General features: G+C 46.7%; 1 protein-coding gene across 2 annotated transcripts; it reads right to left on the reverse strand.

The window, feature by feature from the left end:
• Window positions 1–1642: 1642 nt before the first annotated feature.
• Window positions 1643–22909, reverse strand: SVOP (SV2 related protein). Of its 2 annotated transcripts, XM_081884609.1 has the most exons (16): window positions 22711–22909; window positions 19982–20142; window positions 19644–19729; window positions 18963–19061; window positions 15789–15860; window positions 14602–14726; window positions 13195–13258; window positions 12269–12394; window positions 11711–11839; window positions 10819–10892; window positions 9397–9473; window positions 8974–9081; window positions 8094–8205; window positions 6446–6527; window positions 5337–5426; window positions 1643–4755 (listed from the first exon to the last, which is right to left on the reverse strand). In XM_081884609.1, exons 1-16 carry the CDS (start codon window positions 22743–22745, stop codon window positions 4564–4566), a joined length of 1632 nt encoding a protein of 543 aa, XP_081740735.1. In that variant the 5' UTR covers window positions 22746–22909; the 3' UTR covers window positions 1643–4563. The 2 variants fall into 2 exon arrangements, with proteins under 2 accessions (XP_081740735.1, XP_081740734.1); XM_081884608.1 differs by lacking the exon at window positions 22711–22909 and having other exon boundaries at window positions 19982–20533.

Below are 22909 nucleotides of genomic sequence, written 5' to 3' on the forward strand. Positions count from 1 at the left end.
GTGGTGGCAGTGTGAAATATTAACAGCTTATTTGTGGTCTATATTCATGGACCTTTCTGCAATAAGAAACCAGTCTCTAACCCCAGACCTGGTATTAGCTCTCCTGGCCATTGACAGTGACTTAAATCCCACCCTTGTTCACAAGGAGCTGCTAAGACTGTTCTTTGCAATAGCCAGACTCAACATTGCCAAACATTGGAAATGTGCAGCAGGTCTCTCTAGGGATGGGTGTTTTGAGAGGGTACAGGACATTGCCTTGTCTGAGCATTTAACCCACCATAAGAGGGTTTTAAGAGGGTTACAAAACAAGGCCATTTTGATGTTGCATGGCAGTGGGTCCCAAACTGGGCAGTACCACCCCCTGGGGGTCAGTGGGAATAGCAGAGAGTCATTAAGAGGCAAGGGGGCAGTAGCTGGGCACTGGCAGTACAAATGACTACCAGACTTTGAAAAGCTGGTGTCACTGGTTCATGTTACTGGATTTTGTCGAATTAATTGAACTAAATAGTTACAACTAGATTTTGAATAAACATGCAGTGGTTACCATCTGGGTCTGCTGGCACCAGAGCCCCACATCTCATCCCTTGAACCCTGAGGAGACACTTCTGCCATTGGACTCTAATGAGGCCAATAATTCTAGACTCCTCAGAGGCTCAGGAAAGACCTGAGGAACTTTCTCCAAAGATACTCTGGCAGCTTGAAGTCCTGTGGCCAAGACAAAGCCAATGGTTGCAGGAAAAGGCACCACCCTGATAACTGGAAGACACAGTAACCAGAGAGCAGGGCCTTAGTCACTGTGGTCACCTAGCCCAGACTATAAAACTTCAGTGCACTCCTGAGACAACCTGCTTTGCCTGCCTTAGTTGCAGAATAACTCAGGGCTCATCCAGACTTACCCTTGCCCCAGCACATTCCCCCAAGGAAACCTGATATTTACCACTGAATTGGAGCAAACATCAATTAGGCTTTCTCTGGATTGATGTTTGGTCCAATTTATCGCTAAAGAGCTGGTTTTCTGGGGGGAGGCAGCAGGGCAAGGGCAAAACAATGAGGACCTGTGCCTAGAAAGTGTGGGAAATGAAGAAAACTGCTTGGATCCCTGCTTTCTAGACACAGGACAAGCCCATGTCTGGATAAGCCCCTAAATGTGGTCCTCCTGAAGCAGCACCTTGTTGTGCCTAAACTTTGCTGCCAAGTTGTTCCATCATCTCATGAGGCTACTCTCTACATCAGGCCAGGGCTATCTGCTTAACTTTGGAGTTAAAAATGGAACCTGACAGGGCTTCCCCTAGACCTCAGCTCTTGGCCAACTCTGCTCCCTGAGGTCATTTTAACTAGAGATGCTGAGAATTAACCTGTGGAGTTAACCACAAAGCACATGGCCTGTGGACACCCCACACTTAATAGGACAGGAGAAGGAAATGTCCGGTCATTGTTGAGTGGGATGGAAAAAAGACAAACAGCTAGTAAATGAGAGGAAGGGCTACTCCACCAGTTCTTGGGTGGTTTGTGGTCCAAGTCCATCCATGCTGGGTGACATAAATAGGCTTTTTGAGAATGGTGTGTCCTGAAAACCTAGGGAGGAGAGGTGGCCCACATTTTGGGCACAGAGTAGCCACAAAAGCTCCCATAAAGCTCACTATTGTAGAAACTATTCATTTATTCAACATAAAATATCCAGTGTGGAATTAAATCATCTGATTTTGCATCATTAACAGAGAAACAAAAATTGAGTACAACAAGCTTCAGTTTTACAGAAGTCTTATTTTCAACATGAATGCACACCTAGTTTAGAAACTGTACATAACGCAGTAGAGACATTCAAGTGTTCTCCCCCCACCCCAATTCCAGCAAGCATTGAGCAATACACAAAGACCATTCATCACAGAGTATGGAAAGAATCACTTTTCCTCCATAATAGCTTTGCACATCAACAAACTGGACAACCAACAGAACTCTGAACACACAATTAAGTTCAGTTCCAAGTGATATTTTTACATTGGTGATTTTTTAATTTTTTAATGGTTTCAAGGAGTTTGTAGGCCTAAGGCATCAATGCCAGATTTTATATAGAGAATCAGTTTTCCAGAAAAGACAACAACACAGATTTCCATAAGAGTCAAGAGCTTTTACTAAATTAAATCTTGGTTTCTGTTACCCAAGTGAAATCTTATGGATTCATACAGAACAACCTCCACGTTGATGGCCATCTCTGTTAAACAAAATTTGTGACAGTATACTTTTCCATAGGACTGAATAAAGCACAAGCATACCTAATTCAAAGAAGGTTGGTTTTGTCATACAGATATTTTGAATTCAGCAGCCACCATGGTATCATATGTCCTGCCTGGCTCTAGCCTATGAGCTTTTAATGTGTGTTGGGGGGGACCTCTCTCCCAAATGAGAAGCCCCAGATCAAAAGGCCTCTGGGACCAGATGAGGGTCAAGAGCTTCAGGTTGGCTGCAGCAGGGAAAGGGAAAGCTGCACAATGTATTTCCATCCGACAAGTCCTCTTGGACTTAAAAAAAACCCCATTAGTAGGCTTAGAACCACCCACACAGAAACAGGCATAGCACAGTTGCACAAATGCAGACCATTTTCATGGATTCTGCCTCTTGAAGTTCATCTGATCATAGAATTGTAGAGTTGGAAGGGACCCTGATGTCAGTGGATGTTCCTTGCAATCCTTAACAGCCCTTTTCACATGCAAATAAGCACCTACAAATTCACATGGGATACACTTACCAATGGCTATTTATGACAACTAAATGGCACCACCTTGTCTGGAGGCAATTTACCTCTGCAACATCAGGCAGGGAGGGGAAACAGCAGGGAGAGCAGTTGCCTTCATGTCCTGCTTCCTAGCAGTTATGGGCTGCCCACTGACAGAAGCAGGATGCTGGGCTGAATGGACATCTGCCCAATTCAGCAGGGCTCTTACTTGTACCTGCTTCTCCTTACAGGGTAGTTTTATTCAATGTGTTCATTCATTTTGGGAGTTTTCCAAATCTTGGAGTATGAAATGAATTGGGCCGAGGAACCCTTTTCCTGGAGAGCAAGGACTCCTACTTTTTACATTGTTCAAAATTCCAAGACATGAGGGATTAAGCATAGAGGCCAAACTCCATCCCCATCATGCATGGGCTCTTGACTTTCCACGTCAACCCTTGGATCACTCTGACTGACCAGACAACTGCAGAAACAGCCCCAGCAAAGTGTTACAGCGGCTGGGACGCAACGGAGAGAGCCACAGCATGTATTTCTGAATGCATACACACCTGGAATCACAATAGCAGGTTCTCACTGGCTTTACTGACAGGGAAATGAACCCCAAGAAAATGAAATTCTGCTTCCTGTTCTGATGGGTGAACAGAAAGATCTGTGTAGACCAGCGTTCCTTTGTTCCACAGGGGAGAGCCAGATGCCTCTGGGAAACCCACAAACTTGCCTTGAAGCCAACAGCCTCTCCACTGCTCTTGTTCACCCCAGCTAATTGTTTTGGGTGGCATAGACTGTCCCTGAAACTGGAGGTTCTATGAGGTCATCAGGACAAATAGCCTCTTCCATGAATTTGCCAGAAGCCATATAACCCATAAATCAACAAAGTCTTTAAATGAAGGAATGAATTTCCTTTGTCTGTGCTGAATCTGCTGCCCCCCAGTTTCTCTGGATGATCCTGAGTTTAAATATTATGAGAAAAGCTTTTCGCTATTGAATTTATCCACGCCACCCATAATCTCATAGAACTCTCTCCTGTCCCCCCCTCAAGTTGCCATGTTTCTAAACGAAAAAGCCTCAGATGCTTTAATGTTCCTCTTAGGAACATCCTTTCAGTCCTTCAGCTGCCCCTTTCTGTGCTGCCATGAGGACTGCTTGCGCACAACATCCCAAATGCATGGCCCTGTTTGCAGACTTCACCTCTAGGGCAAGCAAAGTGGTGGGTTTCTTTGTTTCTTTGTGGTTAGTAGAAGAGCTCTCCGAGCAGCATTTGCTGACGTTCCCAGCTGCTCTTTAAGACTCAGAACCTCTCTGGCAAAGAAGCTCTCAAAGGCTGATGGTCGTTCGTGGATGTTGATGGGAGTGCAAGGCAAGTGATTAATTCTCAAGTGCATGAGACTGATGGAGGACTGCACTGGGATCTGGGGCACAGATCTGCAAGCCCACTTCCTGGCATTGAGGGCATTTGTGCAGAGCCAAATCCTGTCCATCGATCTGCCTGCTTGGCATGGAGCACTTGGCGTCAAGAAACTAAGCTTGTTTGTCATCAACCACACGAAGGGGCAGACAGTTTGGCAAAGGCTCCCATTTCTCTTCTTCCCTGGCTGCATCACATTCCTCCCCCGAAACTCTCTCCCGCACGTTCACTCTCCCAATTTAATACCTCTCCTTGCACAAGTGGACAGTGATGGGTGCGAGTGAAAAAAGGCGCCCAGGACACAGGTGGAGCGTTCTTGCTTTTGGACACACACGGCAGTGACAAGACATTCTGCTTCTCGGGTGCCAGAGCTGGAGGGGCGGAAACTCCTTGGACGACCTTGCGGCTGGGCCAGTGCGTCGCGTCATCACCCCTGAGACCCAGAGTTTGAGTGTGGGACTCCGCGCCCAAACATCTCCTGCCCCCATTCCCTGTGGGTGGACTCCTGCAGGCCGCGGCCTTTGGTTTCGATGGGCAGCAAGCAAGAAGCGAGAGCAGCCAGGATGCAACAGCCGCTGTAGACTATCAGCGTCAAATAGACAGAGGACTCCAGCATCACCTGGAAGTGGCGGGGGGGGGGGAGTTAGCAAAGGCAGACACAGAAGGGCCTCCGAGCCAACTCTCAGGGTCAGAGAGCTCTACACATACGAGTTGCCTGGGTTCACCATTAAGGGTTGGAGTAGATGAGCTGAATGTTAAAGAGCATAAGATGCTTCTGGTTCGGGCCAAGGGCCCATCTGGCCCAGCATCATCTTCTCGCAGGGGCCACCCAAATGCCTGTGGGCATGGATTAATTGGGGGGCAGGCTTTATGTTAGGGGGCAGAACTGAGTTATCTGTGATGCAATTGGTCAGTTAGTTAAGTATTCTTATTTATTTACTTGATGGGGGGGGCAGCTGCACATAGTAGCCCAGGTTCCCCTTTAGCACACAGGGGACCTGGAATTCTTAGCAATAAGGTTCAGGATGCAAAAACAGGCCTAGCAAATGTAGAATTTAATGTCCAAACTCTATGCCTCTGTGTAGCAACAACCCAGCTCTCTCTCCCCTCCAAAATCCTCATCCCAGGACCCTAACTAGCAACCCCAGGACATTCTGAAATACCCACCTTGATCAAGGAATGAATTTAACACACTGTTACCTGAGCGATAAATGGTGTGATGAGTGCGCCGACTCTGGCTACCCCGCTACAGGTCCCGAGACCCAGAGCACGAGTGGCCGTGGGGTAAACCTAAGGAGGAATTCATACGTGCATTGGCACATGGGGACATCTTGCGCTGAGATTCCTGCACTGCAAGGGGTTGGACTAGATGACCTGTGGGGTCTCTTCCAACTTTATGAATCTATGATTCTACATGCCTCACTTCTCTGGATCTCTGAATAGTCACCAGAAAGGTGATAAGGGGCAGTGGAGGGAAAGGATGCTTCTGGTCATATGCAGAAAGCAGCCCCCAAGCAATGGGCCAACACATACTGCCCTCAAGCATTTGAGATTTTGGGGCAGGGATTCTTCCAGGTCAAAAGCAGACGTTCATGGCTGGTGCTAATGGCTGAGAAGGGTGTGCAGGTCCCATATGCTAATAAAAACACAACATGAGATCCTGGGATCACCACACACACACACACACACATTCCATGTTCCACTGGGCAAGCGGGAAAGGTGGAGGCGGCTGCCAACTGAGGAGGTACTTACTGGATCTCATGAATCATAGGATTGTAGAATTGTAGAGTTGGAAGTGACCCCAAGGGTCATCTAGTCCAACCCCCTGCAATGCAGGAATCGCAGCTCAAGAATCCCTGACAGATGGTCTCCCAACCTCTCCTTCAAAACCTCCACGGAAGGAGAGTCCACCACCTCCTGAGGTGTCCAACAGCTCTTACTATCAGAAAGTCTTTCCTAATGTTTACTCAGAATCCGTAGTGCATTCTGGGGCCCCCACAACCCTAAAATTACACGGAACTGCAAGGGATTGTTGCGAAAGAGACAACACAATGAACACAGCAAGCCCTCTGGAGGCCGCAGCCCCAGCCTCTCTTTCCCATGTGCTCCATGGAAACGGGGAGATCCCAGAGACCCTACGGGGCTTGGTGTCACAGTCTCTGCCTTGCTCTTCCCCGCCAACCACGATGCTCCTGCCCCACCCCATCCAGACCTCCTTGCTACTGATGCTCCTTTGCTCAGGCCGGCCCCAAATCCTGGTCTCGGGCAAGCCCCCTCCTCACAGAATATTTGGCTTCTCGTTTTCTTACCTCAGGGGTGTAAACGTACGCGGCTTGAAATCCTCCCGAAATAAAAGCCCTTGCAATGAACAATAACACAGTGAGAACTTTCCTGTAAGGACAAAAGGACAGTGTTTTTGTTTTGAGAAGATAGATGCTGGTACATTTTGACAGGACACACTCATTGTACTGCTGTATCATAAGAACATGATGTTATGGGTTTGTTGGGGTTCAGATTCCCCTAGAATCATAGAATCATAGAGTTGGAAGAGACCACAGGGGCCATCGAGCCCAACCCCCTGCCAAGCAGGAAACACCATCAGAGCACTCCTGACATATGGTTGTCAAGCCTCTGCTTAAAGACCTCCAAAGAAGGAGACTCCACCACGCTCCTTGGCAGCAAATTCCACTGTTGAACAGCTCTTACTGTCAGGAAGTTCTTCCTAATGTTTAGGTGGAATCTTCTTTCTTGTAGTTTGGAACAATTGCTCCATGTCCGCTTCTCTGGAGCAGCAGAAAACAACCTTTCTCCCTCCTCTATGTAACATCCTTTTATATATTTGAACATGGCTATCATATCACCCCTTAACCTCCTCTTCTCCAGGCTAAACATGCCCAGCTCCCTTAGCCGTTCCTCATAAGGCATCGTTTCCAGGCCTTTGACCATTTGGGTTGCCCTCCTCTGGACACGTTCCAGTTTGTCAGTGTCCTTTTTGAACTGTGGTGCCCAGAACTGGACACAGTACTCCAGGTGAGGTCTGACCAGAGCAGAATACAGTGGCACTATTACTTCCCTTGATCTAGATGCTATACTCCTATTGATGCAGCCCAGAATTGCATTGGCTGGGCTGCATCAATAGGAGTATTCCCTAAATTCCCTTCCCCATAATTCCAGTTCCCGCCCCCCAGCTAGGCCACTGCATCTAGGTGCAGGTTGTATGTCAGTGTAAATAAAACCCTATATCACAAAGACACTGCAGTCTCTGCTGTGCCTCATTGTCCCAAAAGGGAACACAGCCCCTGGTAAGCATGCCTCCAACCCTGAGATCTTGCACCATTTGTGCAGATGGGGGTGGTGTGTAACAATAACAGCCACCTGCTGGATCAGGCCTAAGGGGCCCCGTCCAGTCCAGCACCCTGTTCTCACAGTGGCCAGCCAGGTGCCCCAACGGGAAACCCACCAGCGGGACCCAAGCACAGGAGGACTCTCCCCTCCAGCAACTGGGATTCAGAAGCATTTCTGCCTCTGACTGCGGAGGCAGAACATAGTCACCCAGGCTAAGGACCATCCTTAGTCTTTTCTGTGGTCTCTTGGAAGACCAAAAATGGGAAGTGGAGGGCAGAAGCATCACTAAAGCTACCATTTAAATTCTTTGTACTAGTCTGCAACCTTCCCTTTACCACAAATAATGCTCTTTCTGTATCCCCCATGTGGAACCTCTGAAATACTTTGCTCCGGGTTTGCCTGAAAGTTCAGAATTTGCAGGTGTGCAGACTACCTGCTCCTCACACCAGTATGGAGAACCCCACACAGTTAGGTAAAAGCATTTGTAGCACAACTTTGAACATGTCCCAGCCCCCCCCCCGAAGTGCTTTGCAGTGCCTTCCTTGTGGGGGTGGGGCATTAGCAGGGTTGGGTGGGTTCCCCCCACCAGCCGGTCTGGATCACTTTGCTCACCTTCCAACGCAGAGAAAGAGTAGGAGGCTGCAAAATGCAAAGACAAAGAAGCAGAGGGCCATTGTCTTCTTACGCCCAATCCGATCAATAACCCATAAGGTCACTAGAACACCTGGAGGAGGAGGAGAAGGATGTTACTGACTGAAGCAGGCTTGTGAGTAACTCTCTGCTCGCCCGTGGTGCATGGCCACAGCCTTCATGTCAAGCAGGCAGAGCAGCAGTTATGGAAGCTGTTGCTTTTTTCAGGCCATAAATGACTAACATAAGCTCTTCTGGGATAATGGGCTTGTGGATTTCTTTGTTCTGGCTAACAACTTTTCTGAACTTATTTTCAAAGTCTCCCTGCCTCTCTGGCTGCTGTGCAGTGCCCAATTCAGATGGGTCATGGAGGCAATTCTGAGGTTGGTGTGCTTGGAACGTCCATCGGACTAGTGCACAGGCATGAAATCTAGTGGGTCACTTGCTTGCTTGCTTGCTTGCTTGCTTGCTCGCTTGCTTCTTTCTTTCTTTAAAAAACTGGTGTTTCTCTGGCGCATGTTCAAGGCAGTTTACAGCAACAGAGAGAGAAAGAGAATTGCTGAGACTTTAACCATAAGAATGAGATACAAATCCAGAAACAAAGGAATTTGTCTTATATTGAGTCAGATCATGAGTCCAACTTGCTCAGCCGTTCCCTAAGTGGGTGATACTGAGGGTGGGATTTCCTAGGGGAGCAGAAGGAGGCAGGGGTGCTGGAATGACTTGGAATAGCTGGTGTCACTGGATCACATTCATCAGTTTTGTTGAATTAATTAAGCTACATAGTTTTAATTAGATTCTGAACAAATGTGCAAGTTTTCCCACTCGGCTAATCGGAGCCTTTAATTTCCCAGCACTCTACCTGGGAACTCGGAGAGAGTGGTCCACAGGAGGTCGATGTAGTCCTTTTCCGTCAGGTATTCACATGCCAGGCTGCACTTGGCCTTCACTGCTTTTCTCTTGCTGGATACTTAGATGAAGCAAGAAGAGGAGGAGGAGGAGGAGGAGGGTGAATATGTGATATTTTAAGAAATCGTTCCAGCCTCCCCCCCCCCCACGCGCTCGTGCATCCTTGCACCTTTGGGCCTGGTGTGCCCCTGCTGCAATTTTAAGTTGCGAGGTGAACCACCGAGTTGTGAGTGTCACCTGCGAGATCCCCTCTCTCTATGTATGCCCACTTGACCACGTGGATCAAAGGAGCTGGAACTGTGACAGTGTTTGCAAGAAAATGGTATTTTAGTCTGGCAGCAGCCACCCTCTGGAACTCCCTGCCTGTTGTACTCACAGCTGCAGAGGTCTCCTGCTTGAAAGAGCTCCGTGGTTAGTAAAACTAAGCCGTAATAAGAAAAGGCATTGGAGAACCTGGAGTGAAGAGAAGCAGAGAGAGTGTTGCAGGCAGGCAGGTGCATTGAAAAGGAACATGGCATGGCCCTGCGTCTGGGGCGGGGAGGGGCTGCAGGCTCAGGATCCAACGGGGGGAATGACATTGCACATGTGTGTGTGCACAGTGCAGCTAGATTCAAGCTCACAGTCGGCTGGGGTGGCCAGGGGCAACCTTGGTCCCCATCGTAATTCGCAGTTAGCTTGCCACAGTACAAATCCAGTGTCATAAATTCAGTCACTAGTCCTCTGAACGTAAGAACATAAGCAGAGCCTGCTGGATCAGGCCAATGGCCCCTTTAGTCCGGCATCCTGTTCTTGCAGTGGTCAACCAGTTTCCTGTGGGAAAGCAGGGAGCAGAACAGGAGCACAAGAGCCCTCCGCCCTCCCGTGGCTTCCAGCAGCTGCTGTGCAGAAGCAGAGCTGCCTGCAGAGGCTTTGGAGGCAGAGCAGAGCCATTGTGGCTCAGAGCCACTGATCGCCTCCTCCGTGAATCTGTCCCATTCCCTTTGCCTCTTGCTTAACACATTGACCGTGTCAAAGAAGGAACCTGCAGGTCAGCATTTAGCAAACAGCATCTGCTAAATTCCCTTTTCCTTGGGCTGCACTTTTAATGTTTTTGACCAAAAATAGAGAGGGGTCCTGATCAATTTTAACACAAGCACTTACAAAAACAGCTTTCAAGGGCTCTCCTTTTTTTCTCTTTCGCACTAGAGGGAAACACTTTTGTTGCAGTGGGGCTGTTGCTCGGTTAAAGAAATATGAGTTTAAGTGCACAAGTTTTAATCAGCAGAATAAGTGGGGTGCACTAATTTACACCTCTGGCTATTTAAGCATTTGCATTAATCAATTAATTGGCTAGAGTATATGTGATGGATGAACTAGGATGTCTTTAATCAGGTCACAGCCTCGTCTCTTGCACTTTTAAAGAGTGCATTCCCCCTTTTGCATGTGAGTTTCCCCCCACCTTGGCTGCCCCAGCCTCTCATTGCATCAGGGATGTTGGCAAAAGGAGCCAGGCACTGCAGCGCCCCCACGTCAGGTGGCCAGGTGGTGGTACTGCATTGGTCAGATCCAGCGGGGATCGTGGGGCTTGAGAAGCCAATTGAGATCCCACCTGACTCTATAAAGCTGCCAGATCTGTGCCCCGAGGGTGCAAACCAAGCCACAGGGCCACCCGACTGATGTGCCAACTTGCCCTCAGGCCACCAGATCCCATGATGAAAGGGGGTTATATACAGTAGGTCTAAATAAATCAATAAATAAAATCAATCAATCAATCTCAGAGAGGCAGGCTGACCCTGAATCTTCTCTATCTTCCTCTTACCATATAAACCAAAGCAGGATGGTTGTCCATCTAAACTGGGGGGTGAAGAGGTCCCTCATCTTCCCTCTGTCTTCCTGTTTGGAAACAAACATATAGATAGATATAGGGAAGCTGGGTGCTGTCTGAAAACATCGGCGGGGGGGGGGGGGCACCATGGATTTCTTAGGAGTTTGCCTGGCATTCCTCATTCATCTGATGAGTCCCTGTGGCAGCTTCCCAGCTGTCAGAAATTAGCAGCGCCACATTCACACCATACATTTAAAACACTATCATACCACTTTAAACCCATGTTGCTTTGCCCAAGGAATCCTTGATTCCCCTCTCAGAGCTGCAATTCCCAGAGTGGTTTAACAACCAGTCCCTCTTCTCAGGGAACTCTGGCAATTGTGCCTCTGGGAGGGGAAGGGGGGCTTCTACAACTCTCAGCACCCGTAACAAACTACAGTTCCCATAATTCTTTGCGGGGAGCCATAACTGTTTGGTATCATAGCACTTTATGTGCAGGGTGTGGATATGGCCCAGTTGAGTACCTGAGATGGGGCCTTTTCAGAGGTGGCACCCATAATATGCCTGCCTCCCCTCTCCTGCTTACAGCAAATACACTTTTATTTTAGCTAGTTTTCATATGTTATTTTAATATTTTTTACTGATGTTGTGCATATTATTTATGGTAAGACATCTCAGACATTTTAATGAAGTGAGATACAAGTCTTGCAGACAAATGAAGAAAATAAATAATCCCAGGTCTGAGCCAAGTGATCCATGCACACTTTTGTTGAAGCTCGCTGGATTTTGGGGTGGTTGTTTCATAGAACCCTAGAATGGCAGAGTTGGAAGTCTCCCAAAGGTCATCTAGTCCCACCCCCAGGAGTGCTGGTCTGCCTGCACTCACCTGCCTGGAGATGATCAGTTTCCCCAGAGGCATTGGAGCTCCATTCTCAGTCGCTATCCGCTTCAAAGTGGCAAAAGCTTTCTCCTGATTCCCAGATAGCACATCGTATCGCGCACTTTCTGGTAACCACTGTAAAGGTATGATAAATTTATTTTATTCATTTCATAAAAATTATATACTGATTGATCGCAAAAAATACACCTCAAAATGGTTTACAAGAAAAGAACAAAAGATGAAATTATCAGTTTATTTTTTAAAAAAAATAACTATCTAAAACATAAAAAAACCAACAAGCTGAAAGCCTGATTAAAACACTTGTCAATAATGTATATATCTGGATAGTCTTGCCCCGCCCAAAAAATGTTTTTGGCAGGTGCCGAAAAGGGTACAGTGAAAGTGTCTGCCTGATGTCAAGTGTGTGTGCTGCCACACTAAAATATTGATTTCTTACAATCACTTTCTGTCCAAAGGCAGGAGACCAACCAAATGGACAGGACTAATCTGAAGCCGTGTCCCCCCCCCTCCCCAAGACTTTGGGAAGCCAGAAGGGATACCTACGAAACATAAGATGGCAAAGAGCAGAAGGGGGGCCGCCGAAAGGATGAGCAGCCAGCGCCAACCCAGGGTGGGCATCACGAACACCGCCAGTAGAACCTCAAAGACGGTCCCAATGGCCCAGAAGACCTGCCCGTGTGGAAGGACGGAAGGGGTTTGGAGATGTCAGCCCCATCGCAACAGGTGAATAACAATACATCTCTGTTCTTGGCCCTTGCTGCAACATGTCCTACGATGCCTGAAGAGCAGGCATTTGGAATACTTAGTAAGCTTTCAGCTTTAAGTGGCACTGTCTAAGACCTCAAAGACATTATCTTGATATTTATACATAAAGCATAACCTTTTAAAAAATGTTACTACCCCAACACCAATAATATTAAATTTTTTTTTCCAGGGAATGTGAACAAAATAACCCACATTTGCAGGTATGTTTAATTTTAACTTTCATTCAGTTTTGCAGTTTTTCTTTTCTTACCACCCACCCCAATCTCTACTGAGCAGTGAGAGATTCCAAGGGTCTTTGCACTTGACTGAGGAGCATCGCATTTCAAGAGGGGCTTGTTATTGTGTGCTATTTAAATGTATTTCTTGTTTAAACAAATAAATAGATTTTTAAAAAATCATATTGAAAATATCCCTGACAGTTCACTGTGCTCACTGCGACTGATGGGGCTAGAAGCAAAAACATCTGGAAATCCCCAGTTGTGGGAAGGCTGAAAGCATGAACCACAGCAGCAATGGGTTGAGGGCCAGCTGCCTCCTTCCCCCACCCCAGGAAAGGCTTTGAAGGAAAGAGCATCCACTGGTCTCCTGATCACATCTGAACCTTCACTTGGGATGCTCTCTGTCCTGGGATGGCCTTGCCTTTTGGAGCAGAATGGAAACCCCTTTCCTGCCAACAGCCTCCGCCTCTTTGTTTTTCCACCTACCTCAATTAACAAAATGCATTTTGCTCTAGATTTCATTGGGAGGAATTCTGCATACAGCGTCACCCTGGAGAGAAAGGAAAGAGAGGAGGCAAAGTCACAAGGAACACACAGAGAGTGTGTGTGTTTGGAAATCTGATGGCCTTCCTCCTGGAACTGACACGGGAAGAACTTAATACAACTTTATTTCCCCTGGCCAAACAACTGATATACCTACACACCACAACCACACAAAATATTATAAATATAAATTATCTATTTTGGGGAGTCAGATGACTTCTAAATGTGATATAAAAATGTCTTCAGTAAATGTAATATGCAAAGCAAAAATATATCACACAAATCCTCAGAAAAAGGAAGATATCCCAGGAGCAGAGCTAACATGTTTGAATCAAATGGCATTAATAAGATTCCCTTGTTAAGCATCGCTTGGCAGCTGATATAGTGGAGTCCAGAGTCCAAAACTGGTGGTTTCCCCATGGATTTGTGGTTTGGAAATTCATCACTCTGTAATGGTTCTGAAAGCTTTGGTTTGATTTTGTTCTGGCTCTTGAAAAAAACTGAGGGGTGGGGGTGGGGGCTGGCTTTATTTTCAAGTGGATGCTGGTGCCTATGAAGGAAGCCCATTAACCATTGATTAAAGATCTGCTCAGGTTGCTTTGAAACAGCCCTCCTGTGGGGCAGAGGATCCATGTTCACAGGTCCAATGAATGGGGAGAAGGAAGGCAAAGTGCTTCTCCTGACCAGAGCAAAGCAGGCCTGGAGTCATTCCAGAGGCATCTTGGGGACGCCTCATCCTCCCAGTTCAGGAGCTCATGCCTTATTCAGGACTGATCTCTCCTGCCCCTCCACTTATTTCTGCCGTTTTCATCTCTGAATTCTGCCCTTGTCTGGGCCACGTTTGACTTCCCAGAGGCACCTGGATCCACGCTGCTAAATGCAAGCAGCTGAAAAGGTTGGGCTTCCCAAACGGAAGTGCTATGCAGTTTAGCTGAGCTCCTTTAGATATCTGAAGAAGGCCATAATGCTTTGAGGTGGGGAAGATGGAAGGCAGTTACTAAATGCAAAAGAAGTTTGGGACATACTCAGCTTTTCAACTGAAGAAAAAGAAGAAGAAGAGTTTGGATTTGATATCCCCCTTTATCACTCCCCGAAGGAGTCTCAAAGTGGCTGACATTCTCCTTTCCCTTCCTCCCCCACAACAAATCCTCTGTGAGGTGAGTGAGGCTGAGAGACTTCAGAGAAGCGTGACTGGCCCAAGGTCACCCAGCAGCTGCAGGTGGAGGAGCGGAGACGCGAACCCGGTTCACCAGATTACAAGTCCACCGCTCTTAACCCCTACACCACACTGGCTCTAAAGCACTAAAACCACTAGGAAGGGAGGGGCAAGGAATGGGAATATTGACTTACGACTGAGGGACTCCTCCGATGCCAAAGCCCACCAGCCCCCTCAGCACCAGGATCCAACTGTAAACGGGTGCAAAACCGCTAAGAATACCATAGTATAAGGTCCAGAGCACACTGATCTTTAACCCCTGCATTGGATTAAGAAATACAAAATTGAAAGAAGACCACTGCCATACAGTACTCTCTGACAAGCTTCTTCCTGACTTCAAAAGCAATTCTCCTTCTCTTACAGGGCCAGCCATAAAGTCTGTGTTGTCAATATCAAGACTGGATTACTGCAACACGCTCTAGCTGGGGCTGCCCTTGGGCCTGGTTCAGAAGCCCCAGCTGGCACAGAATATGCCTATCAAATGGCACATAACATGTGACCCCATTCTTGAAGTGTCTCCACTGGCTGCCCATCTCAGACTAAACCAGGTTCATGCCCTTGTGTTTCTCTATAAAACCCTGAACAACTTTGGGGCATTGTTGGTTGTTCCCCGAGTTGGTGAGACTCATTTGACAACAATGAGAAACTGAGCATTTAGTGTCATTGGCCCAGCCCTGTGGAACACCCTGCCACTAGAAATTCATCAGGCATCTTCCGTTTCAACATGCTGGGGGGGGGGTATATTCCTCCAGGCCTATACCAGCGATTAAGAATGCATCTTGCCACAATAGTTAGCTGATTTCTGATTTAAACATTTTTTTTAAATGGTTTTTATTGTATGGTTTTATGTACAACTGTTCTAAACTGCTCTATTTTTTCCCCCAAAAAACAATTAGTCGTATATAGCTATATTTATAAATAAATTAATAAATATCCACTATATCTTACACCAAGGAAAATGAATCTGTGGCCCTCCAGATATTGTTGGACACCAATTCCCAGCAGCCCCTGACAGTATGACCTACAGTGAGGGGTGATGGGAGTTGTAGTCCCATGATCATCATCTGGTGGCCCCAGGTTCCCTGCTGTAACTCAAAAGAAAAGCAGAAAGGTAAGTACAGCCCACGAATGTGGAAGGGAGGAGTGAACTGAATTTAAACCGAGTCAGACTTGGAAAGATTAGTCCCAAGTAGTGGCAGAGAGGTACACCACCCGGTTTGAAGCCCCACTGCCTAACCACAGAGGGCCTTCATGGCACTCAGTTTGGTGGCAGCAACTACTTCTGCCTGGCAAATACTTCAGGGGAAGGCTGGAGACTTACTGTTTTTCTGCCATACTGGTCTGAAATGTTTCCCCAGAGTGTGGAACTGAACATCATTCCCATAAACACCACCTGCATCAAGTGAAGGAAAGGATATTTGTTATTCACAGGCTGAACTGGGAGTGTTCTAAGAGAACCATCTAGAAAAGAAAGTGAAGAAGAAGAAGAAGAAGAAGAAGAAGAAGAAGAAGAAGAAGAAGAAGAAGAAGACGACATTCTTAGCCCAAGTTTGGCAAGATCTCAGAACTAGAATTTGGCACACAAACATCTGAATTTTGAACCACAACTTGACAAAATGTCCAATTTTTGGATGATCCCACAGGGTATGGGAGATCTGTTATAATGGATGACAGATAGCATCTTAGAGGCTGGCAGTAAAACGGCAATATTGTGAGGAGTGAGAGACAGATATATCCATCCTAAATTCCTAATATCAATCTTTCCGTTTTTAGGGGAGAGGGGTGTGGGAAATCTGACCTCAGAGCTTTGGCCTGCTAACATTCGGCCTGGTAACATTGGGGCTAGATGGGGAGGGTTATGTACAGATTTTTGTTATAATCATCTGCTAACTGCATGGTGGAATCAGTCATACAGCGCAATGAGTGTCTTTTACCAGTCACATCTGGTTTGCCAGCTGTGGCCATTTCAGGACAGAGAGAGCCTTCCCAGAGTGATCCACACACTCTTGGACTACAGCAATGCACTCTGTGTGGGGCTGCCCATTGAGCTGGTTCAGAAGCTGCACCTGGCTCTTGGTGTCTCTCCTGGGTGGCTCTTCGGGGGGGGGGGGGAATGAACCACCAACCCTGAAAGGAGGATGGTACTGGTTGCTGAACCTGCTTCAAGGCAATTAAACTGAGGTTGAATGACCACCTGCTGGGGATTCTTTAGTTGTGATTCCTGCCTTGGACTCAGGGGCAAAGGAAGGCGCTGTGGCACCCGGGGCGGGCGTCACTATGGAGGGTACATGTGCGGTGTCGCTACGTACGATGCATGCGCCGTATATAGTGACACTGCACATGCTCTGTATAGCGGTTTGCTGTCAGCGCTGCTCCAGCGCCGTACAGACAGTGCCGGGATCCTCTGCTCGTGGCTGCAGCCGTGCACAGAGGATCCTCCACATGCAGCTGCAGCAGCGCGATGGCTGCACACGCTTACCGCCCCCCAACCACCCCGTTGCGACCACTGCTTGGACTTGATGACCCTTCCAGCTCCACAACCCTATGACTTTGTGGACTTACAAGGCACAGCGAGGCTTCTCCTGTTTATGAAGATCTGCCTGTGAGGCTCTCTCTGTCTTCTTTAGCTGAGGCCAGGAGGAGGGAGAGGCTTTCCACTGGGGGCACCCCAACTTTGGAACCCCCTGGCATTGAGATTACAGCTGGTGCCTGCCCTGAAAACCTTTTGACACCAGCTGAAGGCCCTGTTATTTGCCAACTTTTGGGTGAATGGTTTGGGTCATGTTTGTTTGTTTGTTTTTAATAATATTTATTAAAGTTTTAAAGGTTACAGAAAGAAAAAAACAAGAAAACACCAAATTAAACAGAAACAAGACAACATATCACAATAAGGAAAAAGAGAGAGAAGAAAAAAAGAAAAAGAGGGGGGGAACAGAAAAATAAAAACAATTAAAAAAAACACAACGAACCTTCCCATAACTTCTTTCATTTGCTTGTTTCCTTGACCACCTCACACCTCCCTTTTTTGTATTCTAGTTCGGTTAGCTGTTTCAGCAAATCCTTTCCATCTTTCCCAGTTTTTGTCCTATAATTTATCTTAATATAGTGTAACTTTACTTTCCCTCCTTTCACCAATTAACAGTCTATTTTTTCTTAATCCTTTAAAACATTTCTGTTAAAACTACATAACTTCATTCCAACATCCTTCTAACATTCCTTAATTTTACAATGTTTCTGTAAATAAACTTTAAATTTCTTCCAATCTTCTTCCACCAACTCTTGGTTTGGGTCATGTTTGAGTTTCTTTTAGTTGGCTGGTTGTAATCATCTGCCTTGTTTTTCATATCTGAATGGTGAGGTATCTAGTTTTGTTTTAATTTGTAACAAACCAAGTAATGAAATTTGCTATGAAAAGTGAGTAAAAGAATTTTTCTTTTAATGGCACCATTGTGGTCATGTCCACACCATATATTTAAAACAGAGCTGTTCCACCAGGCCTTTGGTCAGGGCGCAGCCTGACCCCTCCTCTGGCAACCTGCACAGAATTTTGCTTGATGGTTGCCATTAATTTAATTTTAATTAATTTTATAATGAATGTTTTTAGAATGTTGAACTATTTTGATTGTTGTTAGCCGCCCTGAGCCTAGCTTCGGCTGGGGAGGGCGGGATATAAATAAAATTTATTATTATTATTATTAAAACACTTTTTAAGACACATGGCTTTCTCCAAAGAATCCTGGGGACTGCAGTTTGCCCTTCATGGAGCTGCCATTCCCAGCACCATTATCATTGTTACTATGATGAGATGCATTATCCACCCGTCACTGGAAGGTCTCAGGGCAGGTTACAGAAATATAAAATAAAGCATTAAAACAAATTACTATCACAACTAGAGTAGGTCCTAAAATATATAGATATCTCAATGGTCAAAGGGACCGGGTAAAGAGCCAGGGCGACAAACTACAATTCCCATAATGCTTTGTGGGAAGCAGTGTGCTTTAAATGTGGTTTAAATATATGGTGTGGATGTGACTTGTGTTCAGGAAACATCAGCACAACCCTACACTGGAATATGGTGGACAATAGATCTACCAATCGTGTCCAACTCCTTGTAGATTTATCTCCAGAGAGATTAAAGCTAAGGCAGTTTGCCTTGTGGCAAAAACAGTGTGTAGCCTCAACAGGCACCTTTAACCAAGCCCCAGATTCCTGCATTTCAATGAGTAGTGAAAAGGTTGCCCAAAGGAAGAATAACCTCCATCAATAAGCAATGCTAGAGTTTAGAGCTGAAATTCGGTGAACGTGAAGCAAGCCACTGTGCGAGGGACTGTAACACGCAGGTGTCTTTGTGGGAGAAATAGATTCCTTCAACACTCTTGGGCGTTCTGCAAACTGGTGAGCTTGTTGGACAGAAAGGGGTTTTTGACTCTGAACAACCCACAGTTAACGAGTGGAAAACCTTACAGAATGCAAGAGCTGTCTGGTATTTTCCTACCGAGGTTAGCAATGCAACCTGCCAGGTGGGTAATCGCCACTCACAGTGAAGCTGGGGTGCAAGGATGCTCAGAATCATCATCTCCATGGCATCAGCCATCTAGAAGGGCAAGAAGGAAGAAGGCAGTAGTTAGAGCACCAGCTGCCCTGACAGTTCACCAGATTTCTCTTTGCCTTCATATGTATATATATAATTGATTTGTTAGCAACAAAAACAAAGTGCAAACACAGCGCAAGGAAAGCAAATAAAGAACCAACCATGTACATCATAAAGCCTCACAGCCTGGATAACAGTACAAAGACACAGCACAGCCCAAAGCGATAATAAAGTGTTAACTCATAAAAAGATCCCCTTTGCAAATAATAAAAACATGTAAAAATAAAAGTATTCTCCACCTGTAAGTTCCATCATTATTGAGAATAAAGGTTCTGTATAGTCTTAAATGAGCCAGGCAACTGCATGTACTGGTGACTTTGAGCAACTTTGTGCCTCAGCAGTTGCCTAAAATCAAGCCATATATCCCAAAGCCAGTCTCTTCTGGCTCAATGCCTCCCATCATCCAGGCCAGGGAAACTGAGGAAAATTAAGGTGGGAAATGCAGTAGTTGCAGTTTGTGGGCCAACCATTCCCTGGCCCTGCCCCCCCCCCTTGGCTTTGCTATTTCTAGCAACCTCTACTTGCCCATGCTAAGCCTGTCAGGACGGAGAGTTTCCACTGGAACCTGCCAAATCCGATGGCTTCCACCGCATCTTCCACCATAAACGTATCTAGAACAACAAAACAATATAATAGTACAATGTAACAATAACTAAAAAAAATAGCAATACCCATAAAAGACAAAAGGGGGGTCCTTGGGCCAGCAACCACAATCCATTTGAAAGAGACCAAAAAATGTTTACAGTGTTAAAGTGAAGTTATGAAAGGCTATGAAAAGTTTTGGGGTATTTAATTTTTTCCACGATGCATATTAACATTTTGCTCCTTCCTCAGGAGTGAGAGCAGATGTCCACACAACTCACCATCAGTTGGGTTTGCAAACTCCTTTGGCACCATCCCTCCATCTTCCAGCTCCACAGCCTCTAACTGCGTCTGGACACCCTCAATCTGGACTTCATGCTCTCCTGAATTTACATCTTCATCTGACCGTGAACTTTCCCCTGTGCGACGGAACTTGACAACCCTAGTGGTGTGGGAACCATAATGAATACATGGCATGGATGTGCAGAAGAAACAGGTGTGCATCACGTAAATGCTTTCCCTCAAGGGTGAGGAAACTGTGGCCCTTTGGATGTTGTTAAACTAGAGCTCCCAACTCTCTTAACCATTGGCCATGCTGGCTGCTGAGGCTGCTGGGAATCAGAGCCCAACTTCTGGGGGCCCTGCTTGTGTCTTCCGCAATAATGCAACACCTAGATCATCTTATTCTCTTTGGAAATCACAGCAATGTTTCTTGTGGGCTTGCATTTCAGGCTTGAAGTGAATGTTTCCACCTGTGCCTAATTTTATATTAATCTCCCATCCAAAAGGGATCTCATGCTCAGCCTTGTGAGTTGTAGCTGGTGCAGTCAAACAACCATGCACAGCAATTTTCTTTGAAGGTGAAGGATGCCTGACAACCTGACAGAATCCAAATTCTGTTTGTTTCTGCAAAAGAATATTATGGGGGGAGGAAAACTACAAGTCTTTAAAAATAATTAATTAATAAAACAAGCTAGAACCAAGAATAAAAACTGATTCAAATAAATAGAAACAGACTCAGAATTCCCAGGACATCGTAATATTCCAGCCTCCATGCAGCAAGCTGAGCAAAAAGGTTACACAGGGAAGGCAAATAAAAAGGGATGAGGCTCTAAGTCCGTCCAAAGATGCCTGAAGTGCTGCTGCCCCCACAGCACTGCCAGGAGGAAGGCAGGTCCAAAGGTGTGGAGCCACCACATAAAAGACTCTCTCTGGCTGTCTCTCATGGTTGCCAGCACACAACTAACATGGAGAATTACCCCTGCAAAGAAATGCAACACTGTATCAATATTATCCAGAGTGCAATGGGGGGAGAGGCATGAAGGCGCGTCTCCACCCCCATCATTCTTCCCAGACGCCGAGGTCCAGCACTGAGGACCTTCTGGCGGCTCCCTCACTGTGAGAAGCAAAGCTACAGGGAACCAGGCAGCGGGGCCTTCTCGGTAGTGGCGCCTGCCCTGTGGAACGTCCTCTCAGCAGATGTCAAGGCAATAAGCAACTATTTTACTTTTAAAAGACAACTGAAGGCGGCCCTGTTTAGGGACATTTTTAATGTCTGATGCTGTATTGTTTTTAATATTCGCTTGGAAGCCGCACAGAGTGGCTGGGGAAACCCAGCCAGATGGGCGGGGTATAAATAATATATGATGATGATGACAACTCAATGGCAGGGCACATGTGCTGCATGCAGAAGATCCCAGGTTCAATCCCTGACATCTCCTGCTCTGAAACCCTGGAGAGCAGCTGGCAGTCAGTGTTGACAGTACTGCCCTAGGTGGACCAAAGGTCTGACTCAGTAGAAGGTAGCTTCCTGTGTTCCTAATTAGTAGTGTTGCTTTGGAAGAGTGAATGTCCTTGGTCAACATATCCAGAAACTGGAGAGGATGGTAGTGCATTCTTTCTACTATTGGTTGTCACACTTTGCCCATTCATATTTTACCCACAAGTTCTTCATAAGCATTGTAGTCCATGATGCAAGAAGATGGCTAACTGCGCTTTGTTTTTAGCAACACCATGTCTTTGTGGCTTCTGCCAATGCAGCTGAGTGGGGAACTATGGCTCCCAGGATTTGGATTTGGGGTAGTCATGTGCTTTAACTGTAAGGTGTGGATCTGCTCTTCAGCCCCACTGAATTCATTGAACAGGACTTATTTAAGAGTAGACATGGTTCAGATTGCACAGTTACTGATCTTTGCCTTGAAGTGGGGGAGGGAGGTCTTGATTCCTGAAATGTTTCACGGCCGTGCTCTTGTGTGCACTACAGAACCGCATGCCCACGAAATGGAGCTAATTATACCAACGCCTGAAAGATACTTAAAAGACGTCTTCACTGACTGCCAAGGAAGAAATCTTATTTGCTCTCACAAGCTGTGCCTGGACTGCAAAAAAGAATATTCTTCCCTCCCCCCACAAAAACAGAGCCAGACAGTCACAGAGAAGCAGAAGGCAGTGAAACCTTAACCCCTGCATTCGTGTGGGTGTCACTGTTGGCTGCACATATCCACGGAGTGAGCACCCTCCCCCCACCCTGTGCGGCAATGCAAAGCACCTCTTTTCCAAACCTCAGAATGTCCAACACCAGACCTGGTGGCCCCCAGTACAAAGCTCTCTTTTAAGAGGAGGGAAGATCCCCCCCCCATTCCAGAAGGAGGCATCATGTTAGAAGGAAAAGCCGGTGGGGGTGTCTAGAATGAATATATTTAGCACCCCCAGTTGCAAAAGCATCGGTTGGGTTGGATGGTTCCTTCTGAAATCTTAAAAATACCCCCCTGGTTTTGATTTAAAAGGTGTGACAGTCATTCACAAAGCGAGGCTCTTGCGTAGGCAAGCAAGGAAAATTGCTGGCTTCCCTGAGACCTTGAGGCCAATGGCCCCCTTTGGAAAGAGAAACCTCGCTGCAGGGAGGGGGCTGGGGGCGGCTTGCGATTCTCCTGGAGGTCCTGGGTTATTCTTCCCGCCCCTCCCTCTTCCCAGCAGAGCTCTAGCCCTTCTCCCTCCCCGGGTTACTCACGGCAGCTGTCTTAGCTGGAATAAATCTTCCTCCATTGCGAAGGCAGGGCTGGAGAACCCTCGCTCATTTCTCTTACATGGTGGGAGGAAGGAGAGGCGCGAGGATTTCAGGAGGTCTCCGTGCTGGACAGCTCCCGTTTCTGCAAGCCGATCTGAGCTGGGGAGACCCGGGAGAAGGCCGAAGAGGGGCGGAGGGGAGG

The sequence above is a fragment of the Podarcis melisellensis genome (assembly GCF_964234715.1).
Source record: "Podarcis melisellensis genome assembly, chromosome: 13".
Taxonomy (NCBI): Eukaryota; Metazoa; Chordata; class Lepidosauria; order Squamata; family Lacertidae; genus Podarcis; species Podarcis melisellensis.

Bases quoted from the DNA above. Each gene is read 5' to 3' on its own strand.
- SVOP (XM_081884608.1), bottom strand. From the start codon at position 20,204: ATGCACACCTGTTTCTTCTGCACATCCATGCCATGTATTCATTATGGT. The intron at 13,259-14,601 runs GTAAGTCAATAT...CTTTCTCTCCAG, and splicing joins ATCGGAGGAGTCCCTCAGTC to GGTGACGCTGTATGCAGAAT. The intron at 4,756-5,336 runs GTAACAGTGTGT...CGCCACTTCCAG, and splicing joins TCACACCATTTATCGCTCAG to GTGATGCTGGAGTCCTCTGT.